This window comes from Trichoplusia ni, chromosome 7 (assembly GCF_003590095.1).
Source record: "Trichoplusia ni isolate ovarian cell line Hi5 chromosome 7, tn1, whole genome shotgun sequence".
In the NCBI taxonomy this organism is placed as follows: Eukaryota; Metazoa; Arthropoda; class Insecta; order Lepidoptera; family Noctuidae; genus Trichoplusia; species Trichoplusia ni.
Window position 1 is genome coordinate 1,251,742 of NC_039484.1, and position 23,247 is coordinate 1,274,988.

The following is a 23,247-nucleotide window of genomic DNA, read 5'->3' on the forward strand; positions in this document are numbered from 1 at the left end:
AAACTCGTTCTAAATGAATTTTTGTATAAATTCGTCGCTAACTTATTTGTTCGCTATATGCAAATAAATCGAAAGCGCTACCGACCACAACCTACAGCACGTTCGTAACAATGAGGTGCAACGTTTGAAAATATATTGGTTTTTTTTTAAGGTTAACAAATATATTTTAGTATTTTACATTTTGTTACTATGGAAAATAATATGTCAAGTTAGGTTGGATTCTTTGTTGCGCTTTTTTTTGTTTTATCTACATAAGGCATTAAACAAACGCCTTTTTACAGAGTTTTTTAAGATATCCATCTAAGTAAAAAGCTTCTTTCGTTACTCAGTTTGTGATTACACCTGCTGCGAACCTGTTAAGTTGACAATAAGAAGCTATTGGTGTTAGCAGATAAGATTTGTAACTACTGATTGTACTCATACAACTTTAATGAAGTTTGCGGACCCTTGACCTACGGGTGTGATGAAATGCTTGGATACATCTTTCGCCACCATTTTAGATTTAGTTATCGATAAATACATTTGCAGTTTTGTTTGAAGTTACGAAGTCATTTTATTATTTTAGAAAAAATATTTTATAACAGGTTCGGTCGTTAGAGTCAATATAACCTACAATTCATTTTTCTATCGCTTACATACTCAAAGTTTAGTCTTTTCATTAAATATAGTATCAGCTAAATATACTGATGTTATTGTTGGTTAAAGTTGATATTGTTGATAAAGAGAAGTAGGTCAAATCGCTTTTTGTTTGTTTTTCAAAACGAATGCAACCAACTTATAAAATAACTTAAACTGTAAATGCAGTTGCACTGTGAAAGTGTCGCACAAAAAGTTGTCAAAGAACTTTGAGGCTGCCGGCGCCGGCGCCAGCGCAGCGCTGCGTCCGAGCGGGCCAGTGAAAGCGCGCACACGAGTTGGTCGTGTGGGCACTACCGCGGCGCTCTACCGTAGTGAACACTTTCGGTCAAGCGGAGTCTCTTGCGCATCTTGTGGGAATGTTTCCGAGGTATAAAAGAACGTAACACCGTGTCTCGCTGAACCATTGCTTTGCATGTACCCGCTAGCTCCAGATACCCACTAGATCACTCAGGTAGTGCCCGTGAATGTGATAACAATAGTGTTGTGATGTGTAGTGTTGTGATCTGATCATTCTGTTTTCTTTTGACAGAAAGTGCGGAGGCAGTGACGTCATCATGCGGTTGTTTGCGCTGGTAAATGTTGTTTTATGTTATGTAATGTAATGAGAGTATTCCGCAATTGAAGTAAAGTTCAAGTTTGTTTCTCAATTGTGCTAGTATTGATTAGTGTTTCGATTAGTATGGATACAAAGTTTATAAAGTTTCTTAATCAAAATTGGCAAATTCTAAATAGTACCATGATTCAGTTGTTCGAAACTACCCTACGTTTTGATTTGATATGAAGGCTAGGCAACTTGAAAATTAGAGAACCAAACTAAAGGTGTATTAAAGCTATTGCTGATAATTTTTATTTAGACATCATATGAGAGCTTTTTATGATAGTTCATTAGTTTTGATTAAGACTTTAGAGCTTTATTGTAATAAACCATAACACGTTACTCTTAGCATGAAATAAATGAATGTGTCAGTGACCTCCATAAGTTCATGATAAGTTTTCTGCCCCGTGGTTGTTTGTAAATAAAGCAAATATGATAATATTTTACTGTGGTTATCTGCCTCCACTGTCTTATCTTGGAAAATGGGTTTCTAAGCCGACTGATGTCAAAGTTTGAAATAAAAACAATCAGATGATAATACACAACCATTTAAGATCGTCTTTAATATTCTTTGGTTTGAGCAGTAAGCAGGTTGCATTGTTTAAAGTACTGTCTGGTGAAAAATAGACTCTTCTCTAAATTGCTATCCATCCATGATAAGAATAAGGTTTTTAATACAATTAGGTGAAATAACGTATAACATTACAAATGTTTACTTGAGGATGTGTATATTATAGTTGTAAATCATTCTGACAGGTGATCGATTTCAAATCACCGACCTGTTTTTTTTGTTCCGTATTCTAAGTGTAAAAGAAACCTATTATTGAGGCTTTTTCTATCTCTATCCATCTTTTGTTCACTAGACTGTATCTTATAAACCGTGATAACTACAGCTTAAATTTCAACAGATAGTCTTTTGCGGTTATAGCTAAAATGAATCGGCCCAGTCAAAAATTTCATTTCTATCCAATTTTTTTGGTTTTTCTTAACCTATTTGACAGAACCCTCAATTTTGTGAGTTCAACTCGCATTTGATCCGTTTTTTGTAAATTGTGTTATTCCCATATCTAAAACCATGTTAGACATGTTTGGGCAAGGTTGCTAATAACGATAACTTTCTAGTGCTTGAGATAAGTATGCAAATAAACACGGTTGTCTCTCCATTATCATACAATTTTGGATGTTTGATATTATTTACGTAATGTGACTTAATATGCTATTTAAATATACTTTCATAGAATGTGACTTTCTTTAATATGTGACAGCATAATTTTGGAATACATAATTCAGTTAAGATGAGGTTAAATATGGCTTTTGACGTAATTATATGACGCTTAACACAAAGCGGGAGAAGTCTTTTAATGATTCACCTTCCGGAAAAGGCGGTTTCTTTCCAAAATACATCTGGTCCTTTCACGGGCCAGCAGGTGATGACCGGTCCGATCTGGACCAGGCCCGTTTCGGACGGTGCGGTCGTGTTTCACGCGCGCCTTAAAGAGAAGTCAGCTCTGTAGAGCTAATTAGGGCTGATGCCTGCCGGGGCAGGGGGATTGTTTGAAAGGTGTACCGCAGCCCCGGTACACGAAGGAGAAAAGAAGGAACATGGGTGGGTTTTAGTCAGTAGATGTCTGACACACCGGAACTCAAAGTGGAAGGAGTCGTTTGATGATTTTCCACCCGAAAACATGGGGGTACCGGTAGATACTCTACGGGTGTACATAGCCGCCATAATATATGAGATACGTTTTGTTGCAGATGCTTCGTTTTTTCATATAATGTAATACTCATGCGTGTTTATCGGGATCGTTCAACTAGTTTCCGACCTAAAAAGAGTACTTAATCATTTCGCTGAAGTTTGACTTGAACTTTGCCTATAGATTTAATAGAAGAAAGCTGTCTGGTTTCAAAGCGTTCAAGTATTTTAAAATGTCAATTTCTACAGCATACGATAATGTATAAACACACAAATAAAACTCTTGACTACCACACATACACGCACACTTAACGACTTTAAACTAGTCTGTAGAATATGTCTGCTGAACACTTAAAGTTCTATAACGTCTAGCGTCATAAAAACTCTAAAATAGACATGCAATTTCCGTATCACCGCATTTCATCTCCGAGAAGAAATTTCATTTCTGATGCCGGCTTTCTATAAGGTTATGTTCCCCTCATGGCTATAATTAATATATAATATACTAGCTGTTGCTCGCGGCCTCGCCTCTTGAATTTCGGTTATAGCTGCAAAAGCCTATACATATGACAATCCGAGGTGACTCCATTTCAAAAGATCCACCCTTTTGGGCGTGAGGAGGTAACAAACATACACACACACGCATTAACAAACACACTCACATACTTTCGCACTCATAACATTAGTGTGACATTTATTCTGATACATGACCTAATAGAAGAAAGAAGGTGGGAGCCCACCTTAAAATGGAAGAAGGTGGTCTTTTGTCTATAATTATTTCGGTCTTACTAAAAAAGAGTAATTTTTTTAAGAGGCCTACAGCGGTACAAAATCTTTAGTAATAAATTTAAAAATAGTTCATTTCAATAGTTACTTTAAAAGGCTTGATTGGTCCACTTAAAACAACCGAAGGTCTTTTTTGCTTCTTCGCTAAAGCGTTCATTGGTAAAATGTGTAGCAATATACAGAAAAAATGTTGTGGCTAAAAATAATTGACTTTTGTAGCCTTGAAAATAACTATTAAATACTGCTAAATAGAATTTTAAGAATATTAACAATCGTCACTTCACACTTGCGATGAATGTCAACGTCTGTTTAAAAGCAACATTGCTAATCATTTATAAATAAACGGTGTGCTCAAGAAAGTATAACTCATATGATTCCGAGAGGCAGATTTTCAAACTATTTCTTTGCTAACACTAAAACACAATAAATACTTAAATGATATATAAGTTAAAAGATGCGTTCATTTATATATTTCTTAAACGACGTCCGCGCTTATAGTTCATACCTTGTGTCACGGCAATTTCACAGACACAGGCACAACCAGACTTAGGGCAAGCATTCTTGGAATACACAAACGTTTGTCCTACGCGGAGATCGAATACGCGCCACGTTGCCTATAGTGGGTTTTGTGTCGTGACTTGTACGACTATCCGTGCAGGCAAATACATTTCATATGATCGCTATAAATATATTAACAAGATAGCAGGTTTTACATCAAATTAACTCCTATTCATTTCAAACGGTTTCGCATAGAAATGGAGAAAATCATTTATGTATGTGACTTTGCTCTGGACGAGAACTGTATTCCTAAACTACTCAGAAATGTATAGAAATACACTTTAGATGTAATAGGGGCAAATCTATGACCGTGCAGTGGCAGTATTCTAAATAACCAGGCTATTAGGACGCCGGTAGCAACAACCTAGCTTTCTTCAGCAGTAACTTAGAATATAGGTGCACATGTAGTTTTCAAATCCGTTTCTTTCGGCTTTTTCGTAATTATCATCATCAGCGTATAATAGCACACTGGTGGACATACACCTTTTGTTTATGCCAATCTCCGCCATCATTGTTCATCATCAAGAAAATCTAAATACCAAACAAATGTTTAATAATAACCTCTCTGTCTTTTGAAAATTCTGGCCGCGTGCACAAGCACACCAGACAAGATTGTGATCACCTTCATATAATTGAATTGTTTTTATCATACTTAAAAAGCGCGAAAGTTGGATATATGGAAGTATGCATGTTTGTTTCTCTTTCACGCAAAAACCACTAAACGGATTTAGACAAAACTCATTTATTTTAATCAAATTGATCAATACCTCCTATACAGGGTGTTTACTTTAAAGTGTATTTTTTTATTAAAAATGGGTAAAACAGAAATATTAAGTTTTTTTTTAAATCTTTTATACTTATACACTTTAAAATTAAGAAAGTGGTGAAACAAGAAGAAAGAAAAAAAAAATATTTAAGAATATCCAGTGGGCCAGGGCCAAATAAATTAGGGCTGAGTAAGTAGCAGATGACCCCACCTATCCACCATTTTCGTATGTTCAACGTTCTGCCAAACACTCTGTATATAAAAACAAACCAGGCTATATCTGTAGATGGAAAGGGGTACCTTTGTCTCACTGTTCCTTTAATAAGGTTTAAGGTTATAAACTATATACAATAAACATTCCACTCCTAAACAATCAGTTATTCATTGAAGCCCTATTCTTCACAAATATGTCACCAACGACATTCTTCTGTAGTGTATAATTAAATGTTGTTTTAATTTATGTCAATTGCTTAACAGTCATTGCATAATAATGTTGATAGCGAAGGTAAACTATTATTTGCTATTAAATGTATAATTACATGTATAAATATGCTGAATGTGTAAAAGGTTGACGATTCAAATTAAGGTTAATTGTTAAAAGCTGTATCTCCTTTTAAAGCCTCTATGCACATCGTATTTTTTTGGTAGGATAAGAATCAAGACAGTTCAAAATAAAATAAAACATAGCATTAAGCATTGTAAGTTAAAGCTGGCTCAAGGAACTAAATAACACGTCAAAACTTAAATAGAACGTCGACGAATAGGACTTTGTTTAATTGGAATACTGGTCTGTCTTGTTCGTATTAATTTGACTCGCTCAATACAACTTATAGTTTTATTGAGAACTCTTTTGTTTCACAAACAAAAGCTAAACTAGTAAGGTATTTTTTCAAGCTATATACAATACGTGTATTAGAGATTATTTCATATCAGCGTAAGTTTCTAACACAGCATACAATTAATATGTACCGTAACATAGGTTTAAATCTCATATACATACTACACTTGTTACGCAAGGAAACGTATAATAACTGCTTCTTCCCACGGCGATAAAGTTCTATTTGCTAACACAGGATAAGATAATAAATAAATGTTCATCGTAAACAGTTAAATGTTTTGATTAAGTAACAAAAGCTATATGTATAAACTTTCTCGTTTTGAATGTTGGATAGAGACGTTATATATTTATGTTAGAGGTTCTCGCGGTAATCTTAGGATGTAAATACAATGCTAGATGCGTTGCTATGCGAAGATAAGGTTGGTTTTATAGAAAAGAGTACGTATCCAATAAATTACTTGTCTTTAAGAAAATGTTAAAGATAAAAATCTGCAGTTTTTTTTGGTATAAATAACGCTACAATCGACATTGACCAGCAAATTCTATATATTAGAGCGATTCAACTAGCCTTAGCTTGCTAGCTCGCTAACTAGCTTAACTACTGGCAAAGTTTTGTAGACCAGGGGATGTACCACTAACTTTTTCAAGAAATTTTCTTAAAGTTGCCACAGCATTGGAGCGCAATAACACGGCGTAGCGCGACATCTTTCTTTGACACCCGCAATAAAACGTGTAATCTATAAGAGGCAGATAATAAAAGACTGGAAGCTGACCCCAACATAGTTCGGAAAAGGCTAGGATGATGATGACGTGACAGAAGGTCTGTCACCCTGTAGGGTATCATTACTGCTGTGTATATAATAGTTGAAAACGAGCTGTAACATACAGACATACTGATACATTGCTGCTATCAATTAAGTAATCGTTCACCATCTATGCCTTAGAAAATATTTTTTCTAATCTCATAACGCATAACGTTGATTCCATAATACGCCGAAACATAACATGCGAAAGACGTAATGCTTTCCGCTTTTTGCGGAATTAGTAGAATCAGTAAAATATGCAAATATGCACATATATGCGCATTTGTGCCGTATTCAGTCGGCTTATTTGTCGGTTGTGTAATTTATAGATGATCTGTCGACAAACTTGTGTTATATAAGGTTAGAAGTATAACTTATACATATGCAATCATGCTATTTATTTATCTTTGAGTTTCATAATTTTTGTTTGTACGAGTCATTATGCATATATTACTGTCATATCGTGTCACCATGTTTGAATACTTTTTAAATCTTAAATATTGTTAAACCACATTTAACTCAGACACTATAGCCAATATTTACTAAATGATAACCATTGATAACACTAAAAAGATTCCTTTAAATAATTGACGTAAGATCGAAACTAGAATAAATACATGTAGTTGTTCTAAATAAAGGGTGGTCTTTTATCCGATAACTGTACGGTACAATAAAGTGCAGACGGCGTGCGATGCGAGCATATGCGTCGCATAGTAATATACCGGTCACTCGCACGCGCATGCAAACATGATACAATCTTGAATTATACTAACGGTTTGGACTGCAGATTTAAACGACTAAAAACTTAGTGAATTTATTTTCACCTTATTTAAGAATTGTTTATTTCAGTTTAAAATACAGGCTGGCCCAAAAATAGGCATAACTTAAAGAAGTACTTGACCAAGATGATTTTATGTTTATGATTTAATCAAAACTGACTTATCCCCATAAAAATATTAAAAAAAACATAACAACATAGTATTGTTTTGACTTAAATATATTTTTAAATATATTTCTTCTTTATTCTTATGACAAAAAAGAGTTGCGTTCACTTTTGACAGTGCGTGTAATTAAGATTTGTAGATCGTAAGCATAATTTATAAGAAGCAACTAAAAAATTTAGCTTTACATCCAACATTATTAACTACTGTTTAGGCACAAGACTTGGAGCTTCTTAAGTAAAACTCTGAATATCTTCGTATTTTGTATAATTAGGAAACTTTAACAAATTACAAGCAGCAGAGCTGTCTTAGTTGGAATCGTATATTTTTTTAGAAGAAAAAATCTACCCACACAGATAGAAACATTTATCAAAAGTAAAAAAGTAAGAGAATCAACATGTTTATAGTCGCTTTGCTAATAAAAAGTTTTAGGCGTAAACATATCCTCCCCCGTTGAAGGTCTAGGCTTCAACCTTGAAATTAGAAGATAGACAATCCGAAGTAGGCAGAGGACACAGTCGAATGAGAGAGCGTCGCAACTGGCCCCTTGAAGTGCGGACGTCTGCCACACGAGGAATGCCGTCTGGTCCAGGGAACAGTTGTACCACACGCCCGAGACGCCAGCTTAGAGGTGGCACGTTTTCTTCATGCAGAAGAACAAGATCCCCAATGTTTAGCCTTGTGGTGTTGGACTTCCATTTAGTGCGTAGTTGAAGTTCGGATATATATTCTCGCCTCCATCGGTTCCAGAAATCCCGTCTTATTTGCTCAAGGCGGGCGTAACGTTGTAGGTGGGTAGCCTTGCAGTCGTCGAGTGCTGGAGTTGGCAGAGCATTGAGTGGTCTGCCAATCAAGAAATGCCCTGGGGATAAGGAAAGGAAATCGTCAGGGGATGACGACATTGGGCACAAGGGACGGCTATTTAACACTGCCTCTACTTGTGCGAACAAAGTACAAAGTTCCTCGAATGTGAGATGAGTATTTCCCATTACTCTTTTAATATGGTATTTAGCAGCCTTGACACCAGCCTCCCAGATTCCACCAAAATGAGGACTGTAAGCTGGTATAAACGAAAACTTTATCCCTTCCCCAGTCGCGAACTCAGAGAGAGATTGAGAGTTGTTTTTTAGGAAATGACTAATTTCTTTCGCAGCGGCAACGAAATTTCGTCCATTGTCGGAACAAATCTCCGCTGGTAGACCGCGACGTGCAACAAAGCGACGGAGTGTCATTATAAAAGATTCTTTGGTCAAGTCACTGACTGGTTCTAAGTGAACGCATTTAAACCGCAAACAAATAAACAAACACAAATAACATTTTGATAATTTAGCACCACGTCCTTTTCTATTTAGGATGAAAAATGGACCGGCATAATCAACACCAACTGATTTAAATGGATAGTCAATTGAAATTCGATGAGCAGGTAAATTACCCATTTTAGGATTTAAGGTTTGACCCCGAACACGCACACAGGTAAAGCATTGATTGACAACGCGCCTAGCAAGTTTCCTGCCATTAATAGGCCAAACAGAATCTCTAACAGTTGCTAGCAGTAGCTGTGGACCAGCATGCAAATGTTTAAGATGTTCGCGTATAAAATAAAGTTTTGTCACATAGTGAGAAGAATCTAACAGTACTGGATGTTTTTTATTGAACGAATAATTAGAATTATCTAATCTCCCACCAACCCTAATCAATTGAGCAGTGGAGTCAAAAAATGGAGATAAACTTAATAATTTAGATTTTGAGGACAATATTTTATTGGCAAGCAATATTTTATATTCAGAAGAAAAAGATTGTTTTTGCACGACTCGACAAATAAAGTTAAAGGCATTATTTAATTCATTTGCTGTTAAAAATCCAGATAATTTATTGTGCTTATTTGATTGTTTGGAATTATGTAAAAATCTTAAAACATATGCAAATACTCGCTGTAACTTAGTAAAATTTGAAAAATCTTTAAAATCGAAAGAAGACTCAGGTAAATTAATATTATGAGCTTTAATTTCAAGTAAATCACTAGATTTGTTTGGGTTTAATATAGGCCATTGCGACTCATCACTATACAAATAAGATGGACCTTGCCACCACATGGTATTATCGTGGAGCTGGCAAGCATTTACACCACGTGAAATTAAATCCGCAGGATTTGCGTCAGTAGGAACATAACGCCATGACTTTCGATCAGTAAGATCTAGAATTTCAGAAGTTCTATTTGCAACAAAAGTTTTTAGTTTGCTTGGATCGTTGTTGATCCAGCAAAGAACGACATTAGAATCGCACCAATGTGTAATTTTTGAAGGAGTTAGTCTTAAGCTATCGGTAACGGATTTACATAAGTTTGCTGCCAATAACGCTGCACACAGCTCGAGGCGAGGTATTGTGGTTGGTTTCACTGGAGCCACCTTAGATTTTGAGCATAGAAGCCTTACTGTTACCTCGTCATTTTCATTCAGCGATCTCATGTAGATACCAGCCCCGTACGCGACTTGTGAAGCATCACAGAATGAGTGAAGCTCAATGAATTTTGGTGAATCACAGATAACCTTACGTGAAATATGAAGTTCTGCCAGCAAAGGTAAGTTTTTAGAAATTTCATACCAATTTTCCTTTAAATCATCAGGCACAGGCTGATCCCAGTCAATGTCCTTGCGCCACAACCTTTGTATGAGTATTTTTGCTTGAATTATGCACGGACTTATCAAGCCAAGTGGATCAAAAATTTTAAAAGATTGTGAAGTTATGAATCTCTTAGTAATTAAATCATTTGAATTTATAGAATTTATTTTTACAGGTATATGGAATGTGTCATTTTCAGGATCCCAGCCGAGGCCGAGAGTACTGGAAGACTCACTTAAGGTGAGTTTATCTTTTGTATTAATTTCGACGATATTATGAAATAATTCAGGTAAGTTAGTTTTGAATTTTCGCAATGGGAAACAAGCTGAATTTAGAGTAGTAGTTAAGGCCTTTTGAATATATTTTAGTTGACTTTCGCTATCTGAGCCGGTGATCACGTCATCGACTAGAAAGTCATTTTGAATTATTGTTTTTATTAATTCATCATCGCACTCTTCTCCCACCTGCCAAAGACATTTTGTGCTAAGGTAACTGGCACTTGCAGTACCGTAAGTAACAGTACCTAGTCTCAGAGTTTGGATAGGATGAGACTCGTCTTCTCTCCATAATATTAATTGAAGGTTACAATCCTCCTGGGCCACAGCAATTTGTCTGTACATTTTGGCTATGTCCCCAGTAAGAATGTACTTGTATTGACGCGCTCTAACCAAAATGGAAAAAAGAGAATTTTGTAAATTAGGTCCTATCATGAGAATATCATTCAGAGAGTATCCAGAGGCAGTGGGAGCGGAGCCGTCGAAGACCACTCTGATTTTAGTGGACTCACTGTCTTCCTTGAAGACAGCATGGTGACCTAGAAAATATGAAGGATTTGGAATTGAAATAGGTGATTCTGAAAGATGACCTAATTCTGAATATTCACGAATGAATTCTACGTATTGTGACTTTAATGTAGGATTTTTCCTAAATCTTTTTTCAAGATTAAGAAGACGTTTTTTTGCCTGATTGTATGAGTCACCGAGACAGTTTGGGGATTCCTTTAGTGGTAACCTGACGCAAAACCTGCCATTGCTCAAACGGAATGTGTTTTTTAGAAAATGGTTTTCACAAGCAATTTCATTGGGGCTGAGAATTCTTCTTTGGGGAAGACTCTCGATTTCCCAGAATCTAGTGAGCATATCGTGTAGCTCGTTGTTTGAAATAGTTGCATGATTGCATTGAGTATTATGTATGAATTTTTCAGAATTAATTGGACCAGCTACAATCCAGCCCAATTTTGAATTTTGTAATTTTGGATTGTTGGGACCTAGAGAGCGCTGCTCGCCAACTAAGATATCCCAGAACACATCTGCTCCGATGAGCATATCAACGGGAGCAGGTTCATTGAACTTAGGATCGGCTAATACGATACCTTTTGGAATTTTCAGGTCATGAATATCAACTGGGACCTTTGGAATGTCACCGGTGAGTTGATGAAGAATGTAGCAAGACAAATTCATTTGGTAAGTACCTTGGATTGATTTAAGGTAAGTATTACAACTTTCTATTATTTTATCACACTTATTATTACCTATTCCAATAACATTTAATGGATTTATTGTATTACATTTTAAGCCCAATTTTTGTTGCAGAGCTTTGGTGATGAAAGAAGATTGGCTGCCGCTATCCAGCAAAGCCCGGACCTTTTCTGATTTGTTATTTATTGAATTATAAACTTCTACTATTGCAGTAGATAAGAGTACATGATGATTCTTTTGTCGTGAGAACGCTGCGACAGTCTCAATGTTACTATCATCGGTGGTGCCCCTTGTACAGTGAGCAGACACACTAGGATCATGGAGAAGAGAATTATGCCTTTGGTTACATTGCCTACACGACCCCATGGAGCACTCAGAAGCAGGATGACCTTGTCGCAAACAGTTCTTGCACAATTTATATTTAGACACACATGCAATTCTTTCTGCAATAGATTTAGATTGAAAATCTGGACAATTGTAAATTCTGTGATTTCCATTGCATACGACACAAAGATAAACTTTAGAAGTATTGTTACTTGCTTGTGAAGTACTTGGAGAGGCAAATGAATTAGTATTTTGAAAACGATTTGATTTATTAATAAATTTATTGTTGGAAGTAGATGGATTTGATGATTGTGTTTGTTTAGTGCTATTATTATAATTATTTAATGATTTGTTACGGATAAGAGATTCAAGGACATTAGCTCGGTCAATAAGAAATTTTTTGAATTGGTCTAAGTTTGGTATTTTACCTAAAGTATTGCGGAATTCTTGCCACTTTTGCGTGGTACGATTATCCAATTTAGCTGATAACAGGAAAATGACCATATAATCACAGGCAGGATTGTCTGTGCTTAGGCCTAAACTATTTAAAGCTCTTAGATTTTTAGTGATATTATCTACTAAGTAACGCAGTGACTTGTCTGACTCACGCGTCAGCTGATGCACATTAAATAAGGAATCTAGATGATAATCGATAAGAATTCTTTCATTATCATATCGCTCGCAAACCAGATTCCAAGCCTCTTTATAATTAGCCGAAGAAATCTCAAGGTTACATATAATACGAGCAGCATCACCCTCTAGGTATGACACTAGGTAATGAAACTTGTGTATGTCTTGAATGCGATCATTTTTGTGAACCAGACTGACGTATGTGTCTCTAAACTCCAACCAACGGAAATAAGAACCGTCAAATTTCGAAATTTGAATTTTTGGTAAACGGAAACTAATGTTTTGATGATCAGAGTCCGCGTGGATCATGATAGATTGACGACGCTTACTATCATCATCTATTGTGTATTTTTGTAGCTCAGTCTTAGCTATAGCAATGTATTGAACAAAATCATGCTCGATGCGTTCCCTCTCATCAAGTTCTGAGTCAATACTTGAAGAATTAATAACCTCAATCTCGCTCTGTATATTGTCAAACCTTGCCGATAATCCTTGAAATTTATTTAATTTTAAATCTAATTCCGCAAGTTCTATTGTGGATATCTCTTTCAAACTACAAACTTTGTCCAAGTAATTTTTGAATTTGGTGATTTGTCCTTTGATAGAACTGCGTTTTGCAAGCAATTCTCTTAAGGATGACTTTGAAGCAGGCTTATCACTGCCTTCGCTTGCCATTTTGAACAATAAATCTGTGTATATAACTTTAAAATATGGAACACTGCAATCTTATGAAATGTTTCGGTATCGACAAAGTTCAACTAGTTAAGAAAAGGAATAAAGCTTATGTATTCTCACGTTCCTCCTCTCGGCGAAAACCACTGGGAAGCCGGTCTCGGCTGGAAACACTTCTCCCAACACACGAACTGGCAGTGATGGACTTTGGACCCCACTTGTTCTCACAGAGTGATTTCTGAAACTTTCGGCAAATCGATCTAAATATGACGGAAAAACCAATTAAATTATTGTCCACTGTTGGCTGTTAACCTATGAATACGTAGATTAGCATATAAATGCTCGAAACTTTGGGAAATAACGAAAATAAAATATATTTTTGTTGTGCACGGTATACGGTAGCACGTTTACCGAAGTTTACTTTTGCACCAAAACTTGTATAAACTAAAGAAAATAGCACAAATAGAGGTTATTCACTGGAATATAGGTAATTAAGAATGGATTTATGGGTATGGAATTTGGAAATTGTGGAATTTGGATGAAATAACGGAACAAAGGATGGCACTTAACTTGACGCTGAAGTTGAAGAATATCGGCTTTCCGGCACGATCTTTGGCTGATTCGTTGACCAGGAAGGCAAGGATAGCCTCCAACACCAAAATCTTCGATTTCTGTTGAATTTTGTATCACCGAGTATGACGACACCCGTGATGATATTTCCAACTCTGCAGATTCTTGAAATCGTCCTGTCACGGTCGCCAAAATCTTGTTTAGGCACAAGACTTGGAGCTTCTTAAGTAAAACTCTGAATATCTTCGTATTTTGTATAATTAGGAAACTTTAACAAATTACAAGCAGCAGAGCTGTCTTAGTTGGAATCGTATATTTTTTTAGAAGAAAAAATCTACCCACACAGATAGAAACATTTATCAAAAGTAAAAAAGTAAGAGAATCAACATGTTTATAGTCGCTTTGCTAATAAAAAGTTTTAGGCGTAAACAACTACTTCACCAATAAATTAATGTTTGTTAGTTTAATTATCTGCGTCGAGTTAAGTAAAAAAGATTAAAACGAAATAACAATAAATTGGAAGATTTTTTTTTAACTAGAATTAATATAATGGAAATTGTACAGGAAAAGATGTTACGAACTTAATTTTCAGCTAGAATTCAAGATTAACAAGAAAGAGAAAGATAGAGCTTCAGAAAAACTTTCTGTCTTTTACTAAACAAAGCAAAAGGGTCACGTCACGAGTTCAGAACACACTTAAATTACAGCTATCTTAAGTTGGCAGGAGTCAGTCGTAACTAGGAAACGTATTGTTACCCAACGCCGGAATCCTGAGCCAAACTTTCTCCGCCATTCGTACCAATCTTCTTCATACTTTCATCTCGCATCGAATGTATTGGCATTGCTTTAGCACTCGGGAATACCGGTAATTACATGTCGATTTACTCATTTAGTTGTGACCATCAGCAAATGATTAGCAATTTAATGTTTTTAGCGTCAGTGATTGCTTCTAAGTGATTATACTTAGAAGCAATAAGCTTGATGAAGTTTTCTGAGCTTTTGTTCCTGGTCTATAAAATATATTTCTAGTCTATTAAATTGCAATTTTCAATAAGACTCTTAAAAGCAAAATCATTTCAGTATTGTATAATCATTTTTACTGCAGTCAACTCAATAATTTAACAGCAGTCATAAAGGAAATGTTTTATATTGCATAATTTCTTAGTTACAACTTCCACATAATGTGTTGTACAGGTCGCTAATTAATTAGCGAGGTAACCATCGAGAGCTCGGGGTCGTGGAAAGTTGCAAGCGCGACAGGTCGCACCGCGAGAAAACCAATGTTACGCAATTGGCAGATTATAAGGAACGATATTCATACTTGCAGATGCTCAACAAGCTTAACGATTGCTAGTGCTTTAAATAAGCACTGACTTTTGTATAATCTCAACTTGAAATGTGCATTCACCTGAATGTCCATTCACAGACTTACAACTTTCGATTACATTTAAATTGAATGGTTATATATTTTTAACACTAATACGAAAGCGTGTTTTTTCCAAATACAGAATTATTAAATAAACTTTCCATTTTGTGGTCAGAGGTGAAATTCGATTAATATAATTCAAGACTTATTTACACATTAATTTAAATGCGGACACATATTATGATGAGTTGATCTGGCGTCATCGTATCGTAACAGTTGTAAAATTTCACAAGATCGACTCTATGTTGGAATACTAAGAAACGAAGATAATGTTATGTTACCTAATTGCACAGCTCGCTTAGAGAGTGAAGTGTGCGCGATGAGACAGGCACGCAAGCAGTTAATGGGATGTCGTACAGACGGACACTGCTCACACACTTGCTATATTGTGAATCACTTTATTGTTTTATGGCACTTACACGCTGCCTTTATTACAAAGCAGACAATACAATACAAATGTATTGTCTGCAATGATATATGTTTACGTTTGGATTACAGTAATAAAGATGAAATTAATTACTGGAATGATAAAGTTATAGTAAAATCTTTTTTTATATTACATCTTTTTATTCATGAAATGTTCATCTCAATTTCAGATGCTGTTTTGTACGGCGCTGGTCACGATATCGGCTGAACCAGACCCGAAGAAATATAAAGCAGAAATTAAAGACAAAGATAAACAATTGAACACAACTTTGACTTCAGATGAAAAGAAATTCTTAAGAGAGGTAGAAGATAAATTCGGTATTAAGAGTGATTCTCCAAAGGAAGAAAAGAAGAAAGAAAAAGAGGAGAAGCCAAAAGTACCAACAGGACGTACTCCTTTCCCAGCAGTTATTGCTATCGAGATTGTCAATGACACAGACACGAAAGGGGGAAAGGGAAAACGAACGATTGACGCCAACCTCGGCTACGGGTACCAAACCAACAATGGATACACGTACTCATATTTCGGAAAGGCCTCTCAAGAAAAAGGCAAATTCATGGTGTATCCTTACTCGCAGGAAGACATTCCCCCCGCGAACACTCACTCTTTCGAACACTACGACCATTCTGGAAAACCTCTTAAGACAAGCGTCGAAATCCAACCATCACAAGCTTTTGAGCTAGTGCCTGTAAAGGAAGAGAAGACTCCTTACCACTATAATAAACCAGCGATTGAGTTTAAGACACCCTCGCATAATTCTTACTCGTCAGCTGGTCAAAACAGCAATTCATATTCTCCACACCCGTCTACTTTGTACACGACATACAATGGTGAACAATTCTCAGGTCTAAGCGGACAGTTTCCTACAGTGATGCCTGATTATTTGGTGGATCCTTCACAGTTAATTAAAAACCCTGAATATCAGAACGTTGGACTGACTCAAGATCATTTGCGTACTCACGGTTCTCATTTAGAGCAGAAGGTCGTGCCAGTTTTGGTATTGAGAATACCAAGTTCGTCCCTCACCAATCCAACAGCTGAGTTATATGCCAATTTACCCAATAACTATCCCCTGTCAAACTCCTTGAACAACTTAAACTTACAAGAATTAGTTAATCAGTATTTCAAGAAAATGGGATACAGTTTTGCACCTCAGGTAATGACGTACCACGGGTTAGGACACCAAGCAGAGAGTCACGGTCATGGTCACGGTAACAGCCACGGTCAGAGAACTCCGTACGAACCTCAGCACTACGCGCATCCTTACGTACAACCATCATACACTCAATCTCATCACTCTGGAGTGCAGTACTCCGCTGTTCAACCTGTAATGGCTAAATACCCGTCAAGCTATGTTCGCCAACACTACAGGACAATGCCTAAAGGCTATTCTCTGTACAAACAACCGGCTTTGCCGCAGAAATATGAGTACCGATACCAATATACAAACCCACACTCAGCCATATCGTCACAGAAATTTTATATGCCATCAACTCATTATCAGCAACAAACTGAACATTTGCCATCTCTAGAAGTTCAAGACATCCAACAATCATCCCTTGAACATGGAGCGGGAAGCCACGATGATAATACACAGGTTCAATACGTAGAACAGTCACACGTTAGCGTTGGTTACGAAACTGCAGTTTCTCCTGCCGCCGAATATGGGGCTCCCCAGCAACAGTCAATTGTTGAGTATGAAACAAATTCAGTTGCTCCCGAATACGGAACACCAAAACCTCAAAGTATAGAATCGGTACAAGCTGAATACCAAACTGCGGGTACCCCTGCACCTGAGTACGGACCAGCCCAAGAAACTGCTGCATCTCCCGGTCCTCAGGAGTACTACAGTCAGAGCCATGAGCAACAAGACACCCAGTCAGGTTATCCTTCTCAATCCGCTCAGCCATATGAGTCACAGGCGGATGTAAGTGGTCAACAAAACTACGTATACCAACAGCAAGAGCAGTACTCTAATGGTCACCAGGACTCTAACGGCCACCAGGATTCGAACGGTCATCAAGACTTCGTTATCTCAGAGAACTACCCGAGCAAGGACCACACGATAGCAACAGTCTTGCCAACGCATTACAAGACAGGCAAGCAGCAAAACTCAGGAGCGATTCAGAGTGTCAGCTACGTGACTCCGACGCCATACTCTTCGAAATATCAGATGCCATACAAAGTCATGGTACCTCAGACCTATCTCCACCACGCGACAACCGAGAGGGTGGCTTACGTAAACTCACATCCTATGCCTGCGTCTTACAGCCAGCACCAAGACTTCAATCCCGAAGCTGAATACACCGTAGGATTACATTACGTGCCACCAGTAGGAAAACAAAAGCCTCCACCATACCCTAGAAACTACCACTCACACCCCAAACGCATGGCGAAACCGGAAAACAGAGAATCTAGTTCATCATCTTTCTCCAAGAACAAAAATGACAGAAACGAAAAGAAGAGATTATCATAATTACCTAAATTATAATTACTCGTACTACATATCTAATGTGATTTATTAATAAGGTAATGTAAATATAGATAGATGCCTACAAAAGTACAATAAAATCTATATCACTGAGGGCAATGATGAATTGTAAAGTGATCCAGTTGGTTGGGATTTTATAACCGTTGAAAGTATGTAATGTGAAAATATTACTCAAAAAGCTCTTCAAGTAAAACTCAACCCTGAAATTTTAAAAACAACAGTTTAAGTTAAGACTTCGTTATCCACTTTGTGTGTGAATGTACTATTGTAAAACAATGTATAATGTTTTATATAATCGAATTATTTATTACAAAAATGTTGTTTGTGTATTCTTCCTAATTTGATGTGCAATAATTTGGGATAGGTATGTTTTAGTGTAATAAATTAAATGTTTATTATTTTTTTTAGTTGTTCGTATTTTTTACACTCCTTTACGGCTTAGTTCTACAACAGCATAGTATGTTCTTTTGTAAAATAGTTTGTGAATATCAGAGAGAATATAAGATTATGGAAAATACTGGAGATCTGGAAAGACCTAAAAACTCTACGAATAACATCGTAGAGTGGGAAAGGGCTGAAGAAGACGACTCTCCTTTAAATCTAGCTCTAAAATAAAGAGCACTTTAGTAGCTGTAATTAAAAACGTAAAGTCAAACCTTGTATGTAGAGCTTAACCTTAAATCTCAATTATACTACCAGTAAACCCATGTTTAGATATGATTTATACTCACGTGAAATGTACGTCATGCCATAAAGTCCAAAAGGGCAAACACAGACATCTTTCACAACATTACGTTAACAAATTAGTTTAAAAATAAATAATATTAATAGTTTAAAAAAAACAATACGTTATTAAGACTCAACATGCGAGGAGTATTTATAACTATTCATAAATTATATTATTATTTACTATTACCTACATTTCCAATCCCATAATTGCATATTCAGTTTTATTAAAAACTGTAATTAAAAATCACGTAACTAAAGTACCAATGTTTAATGAGTGAAAAGAAAAGGTATTTACAAAATGATACTATTAAGATGATTAATTTCATATTTCACGACCTATTACTTGTCCGTGCGTGAATGTTAAATGATCTCGCCGATGCACCAAGTCATGATACAAGTATAATAATTAAATATCGCATAATAACTTCGAGATGCGATGCCGTTTTCTTTATCACGAATAGAATAGATTTTACGACCTAAAATACTTAGCATATTTGCATGAATTTCTTTTGGGAGAATAGCACATAAACAGCCTCATTGTTGTCATAAATTAAAAAGAAAAATCCTTAAATAAGAGAATTACATTAATTTTAGCGGACCTGACAGACCTTAGCCTTTGTTGCATGTTATTTTTGTGGATATATTCGAGGAGCTGTAAAAGCATACAAATAAAATCATGCAAATCGGTTGAGCAGTTCAGGAGCTCAGTGATATTCACACGTACAGTAGAATGATAAATAAACAGCGATCTGGCTGAGTGTTGCTGTTTCAATCTCTACAAGAAATAATTGGTAAAGAAATTACCAGGCTTTTCACGATTCCTTTTAAAAGTCAAGATACAATCGGCTACAGGTGATCGTCTGAAAATTAGTTGGTTATTTTTTATCGTATTTATTTCCATATTTATATTTATGAATTCTCCCATGTCAGTCACCAGTAACACTACTCGTAGCAACAAAAACGAGATCTCCACAATCCACACTTTTCCACGTAAAATAGGATATTAACCATCTACCGGATACTTTCTTGTTCTTTTAAATGGAAGTCTATAATTGGATAAAGAAGCTTAACCAGGAAAACCTACTAATTACTGGCAAGCAGGTTGCTACAAAAAGTTGTTACTTGAATAACTAGATATTCTTATCTCAGGGGTTGGGTGACTGGGTGCGCATTTCACTCTCGTTTCCCGACTGACTTCCGCGTTTTCCGGTCTCAAGTACCCGCTATGAGGAATCAGGAAGAGGCTGGCTGGCTTGAACGGTAAACTATCATTAGAATGAGTGTACACCGTCGTAAAAGTGAACGGACGGAACCTCAGAGCCGAACCTTTTATTAGCTGTACTTTATATAGCATTTATACAGCTGATAAGTGCCGATTTGTTAAGTATTAATTGTCAGGTATAGCTAGGAAACTAACAGTCATTACAATTGTCTCAGAATGTTTAATATCCTGTGGTATAATACAAGGAAATTATCGCATTTTGATCGGATCAACTTCTCGTGTTCGCTCTAATGGCGAATTAAAGTGTGACCATAATCACATGCTCCAATCATCCAAGCTAATATCAACCATAAATTGTATTGAAATAAGACATACTTTTGCATTGATCGAGATTTTACCCTGTAACAGCATTCTGCATCTCTTTTAAATTAAGCAACAATGTTATATATCACACATTTGATACGTTAAACTAAACGATTATTCATGTCAATTCTCGGAGCAAGATCATCACGAAAGACAATATATTAGCACATTTACTGTCTATCTAATCTGTACAGAGTGATTCATCATAGAAGATTCTTTACGTAATTGACGCAAAATGATCCTCCAAATACAATGGAATGAGAGCAATCAATTTATTATAACATAATTACTGCTGTTACATTGTTATTTGGCTTTTAATTCGTTTTCGATTGTTATTTGTTTTTTTTCTTGGTGAAATATCTTTTGATATGAGGCATTGGTTACACTGTCGCATGCGATCGTTGAATGAACTTGGATTTCATCAAGAATGGAATTTGTTTCTTACGTTCATTTTGAAACGTAAGCTAATATTTCAAGACTAATTACTTTAAAATATTGTTGTGAAGTTCACTCACTAATCCTTAAAACGAGAGGTTCTGATTTTTACTTTTTTAAGTGTCAATATTTAGTTTGAAATTGATAAATTAAATAACCATTTTATTGTTTTATGAAACATACAAATGCACAATAAAACTCTCTTAAAATGTCGATAAATTTTTTTTTTATCTAAGTAAGCTCGTACACCATCAAAAGTTCATCTCACTAGCTGTAAAACTCACGTTTCATAAGCTGTGCAATGTCTATTTCTGTAGGCGCTCACCGTTCGTGAAACAAGTCTTATATGCATTCACGGAAACACACTGGAATGTCCAGCCTTCAATTATATCCCGTACCATGATATAGCGTGTCTTACTCTATACTCGCTAATTGGACCTCTAGGTGATTTATGGATGTGGTCTGTGAAGCAAATAATATGCTAGTTAAAAGCTTTTGTGGCCAGCAAGCAAGCTTTTGCATAATAAAGGCATCGGTTTTGAATATTTTGTTTTCGTAGGCGTTATGTTAGATGAGTTGGTGTCCACTTGTAGTGGAGAGTAGGCAAATCTGATTATTTTTCACCTGTTACGAAATAAAGAAATGCTTTACTTAGGCTGTAATATTTTTTTAATGTCACAATCAATGAACCACAACAACAACAAATAACAATATGAGTCCCGGTCACTGCTGGATTGGCGCAACTTTTGGAGAGACATAAATGGATTGTCTGATTTTGATGCCATTTATATTTCATAGATATTCTTTTTAGCATTGTCGTAAGCTGTATTGAAATTTTCAGTAATATGCAAATAAAAAAGTTTTGATTCAATTATGGACTAAAGCGAGATAAATAAAATACTTGATATTCAATTAACATAAATGGTACCTGTCAGAATAATTGTATCGAAAGAAAGTGTAAATAATATCTAAAGGAAATGAAAACTTAGGCTTAGTCGTTAAAACTGATTGAAGCTTAGGGTCTGGACTTAAGGGCCTGTAAAGTTCACACCAGCAATCTATCATTATCTTACGAACTGTTATTTATTCTGCCAGAGGCGTACCACCACTACTCAAACTAGGCGCGGGAAAGAGATGCCGCTCTACATTCTGTAGCGCTGTCTCGCTTCCACAAAACAACAATCTTATTTAATGAAGTGTTAAATAAAGCACTTGCTGCTTGATTTCTTGTCACGTCGTTAACGAAATTGAAAATTGTCGAGCAATGTAAACAAGTTATCCTGAAAATGATAGGTAAGTTTCTGTGTAGGTATTCAAGTTGGGATGATAAAGGTTTTACAGCTAAAGTTACTTGGTTCAGAGAAAATTTGGATATAAACATTTGTGCCGTTACTCACATACAAAAGTGCACGTTTTACTGGAAATTTTTTAATACTTACTAAAACTTTAACAATACAAAAAAAAATTGTACACAACGTGTCGTGTATATCCGATCGAACTTGGTTAATTAAAAATATATTAGCAATAACTTTTCACTATCAACGCACAAAAATGTATTAGCCAAAAACGTAACAATACGGGAAATGCCGAACATAATCCTAATTTATTTCTCAAGTGTGGCACGATGAGTATTGTATCAACAAATCGAACTAATAAACAATAGTTTCCCTTTCTAGATTTGAAGATACCTTTGTTAACTTATACCTGACAAGTTATGGGCGTCGATAGGGAACTTGGCGGGTCCCTTTAGACCGCACGACTTGGGCAGTGATAGCCGTTTTGTGAAGTTATGCGATTGTTTGGGAGATCACGACTTTACAACAATTGTTGATTTGAGATCTACGATACTGGGGAGGTCGGTTTCGTTCAGGATCTTGTTAACTAAGATTCATGTACTTTTAAAGTACACAAATCAAGTAAGTGGCACTATAATGGACTCTTACTAAATAATTATTATGCACTATAAGGGAATGTTACAGTATAAATTATAAATTTAAATCTGATTGTACGCATTCAGTATTCAGTTCACATTGTTTTATATTTCTTTTACCGTATTATTATTAAAAAGTACAAATTTTCACGAAGTATCGGACCATATAAAGCATATTGCATAACGTAATATAAGTAAATGTTAAAGGTACTCTTTAATATGATTTAGCTAGCTCTAGGCGTTTAAATGTTAACGCTCTGAGAAGATACACAGTGGCACTCAAACTTTTATATACTTCTTAAATAAAATTGT

General features: G+C 35.9%; 1 protein-coding gene across 2 annotated transcripts; it reads left to right on the forward strand.

The window, feature by feature from the left end:
- Nucleotides 1-824: 824 nt before the first annotated feature.
- Nucleotides 825-18,259, forward strand: LOC113495932. Of its 2 annotated transcripts, XM_026874934.1 has the most exons (3): nt 825-1,090; nt 1,169-1,211; nt 15,935-18,259. In XM_026874934.1, exons 2-3 carry the CDS (start codon nt 1,194-1,196, stop codon nt 18,239-18,241), a joined length of 2,325 nt encoding a protein of 774 aa, XP_026730735.1. In that variant the 5' UTR covers nt 825-1,090; nt 1,169-1,193; the 3' UTR covers nt 18,242-18,259. The 2 variants fall into 2 exon arrangements, with proteins under 2 accessions (XP_026730735.1, XP_026730734.1); XM_026874933.1 differs by having other exon boundaries at nt 825-1,211.
- Nucleotides 18,260-23,247: the final 4,988 nt, after the last annotated feature.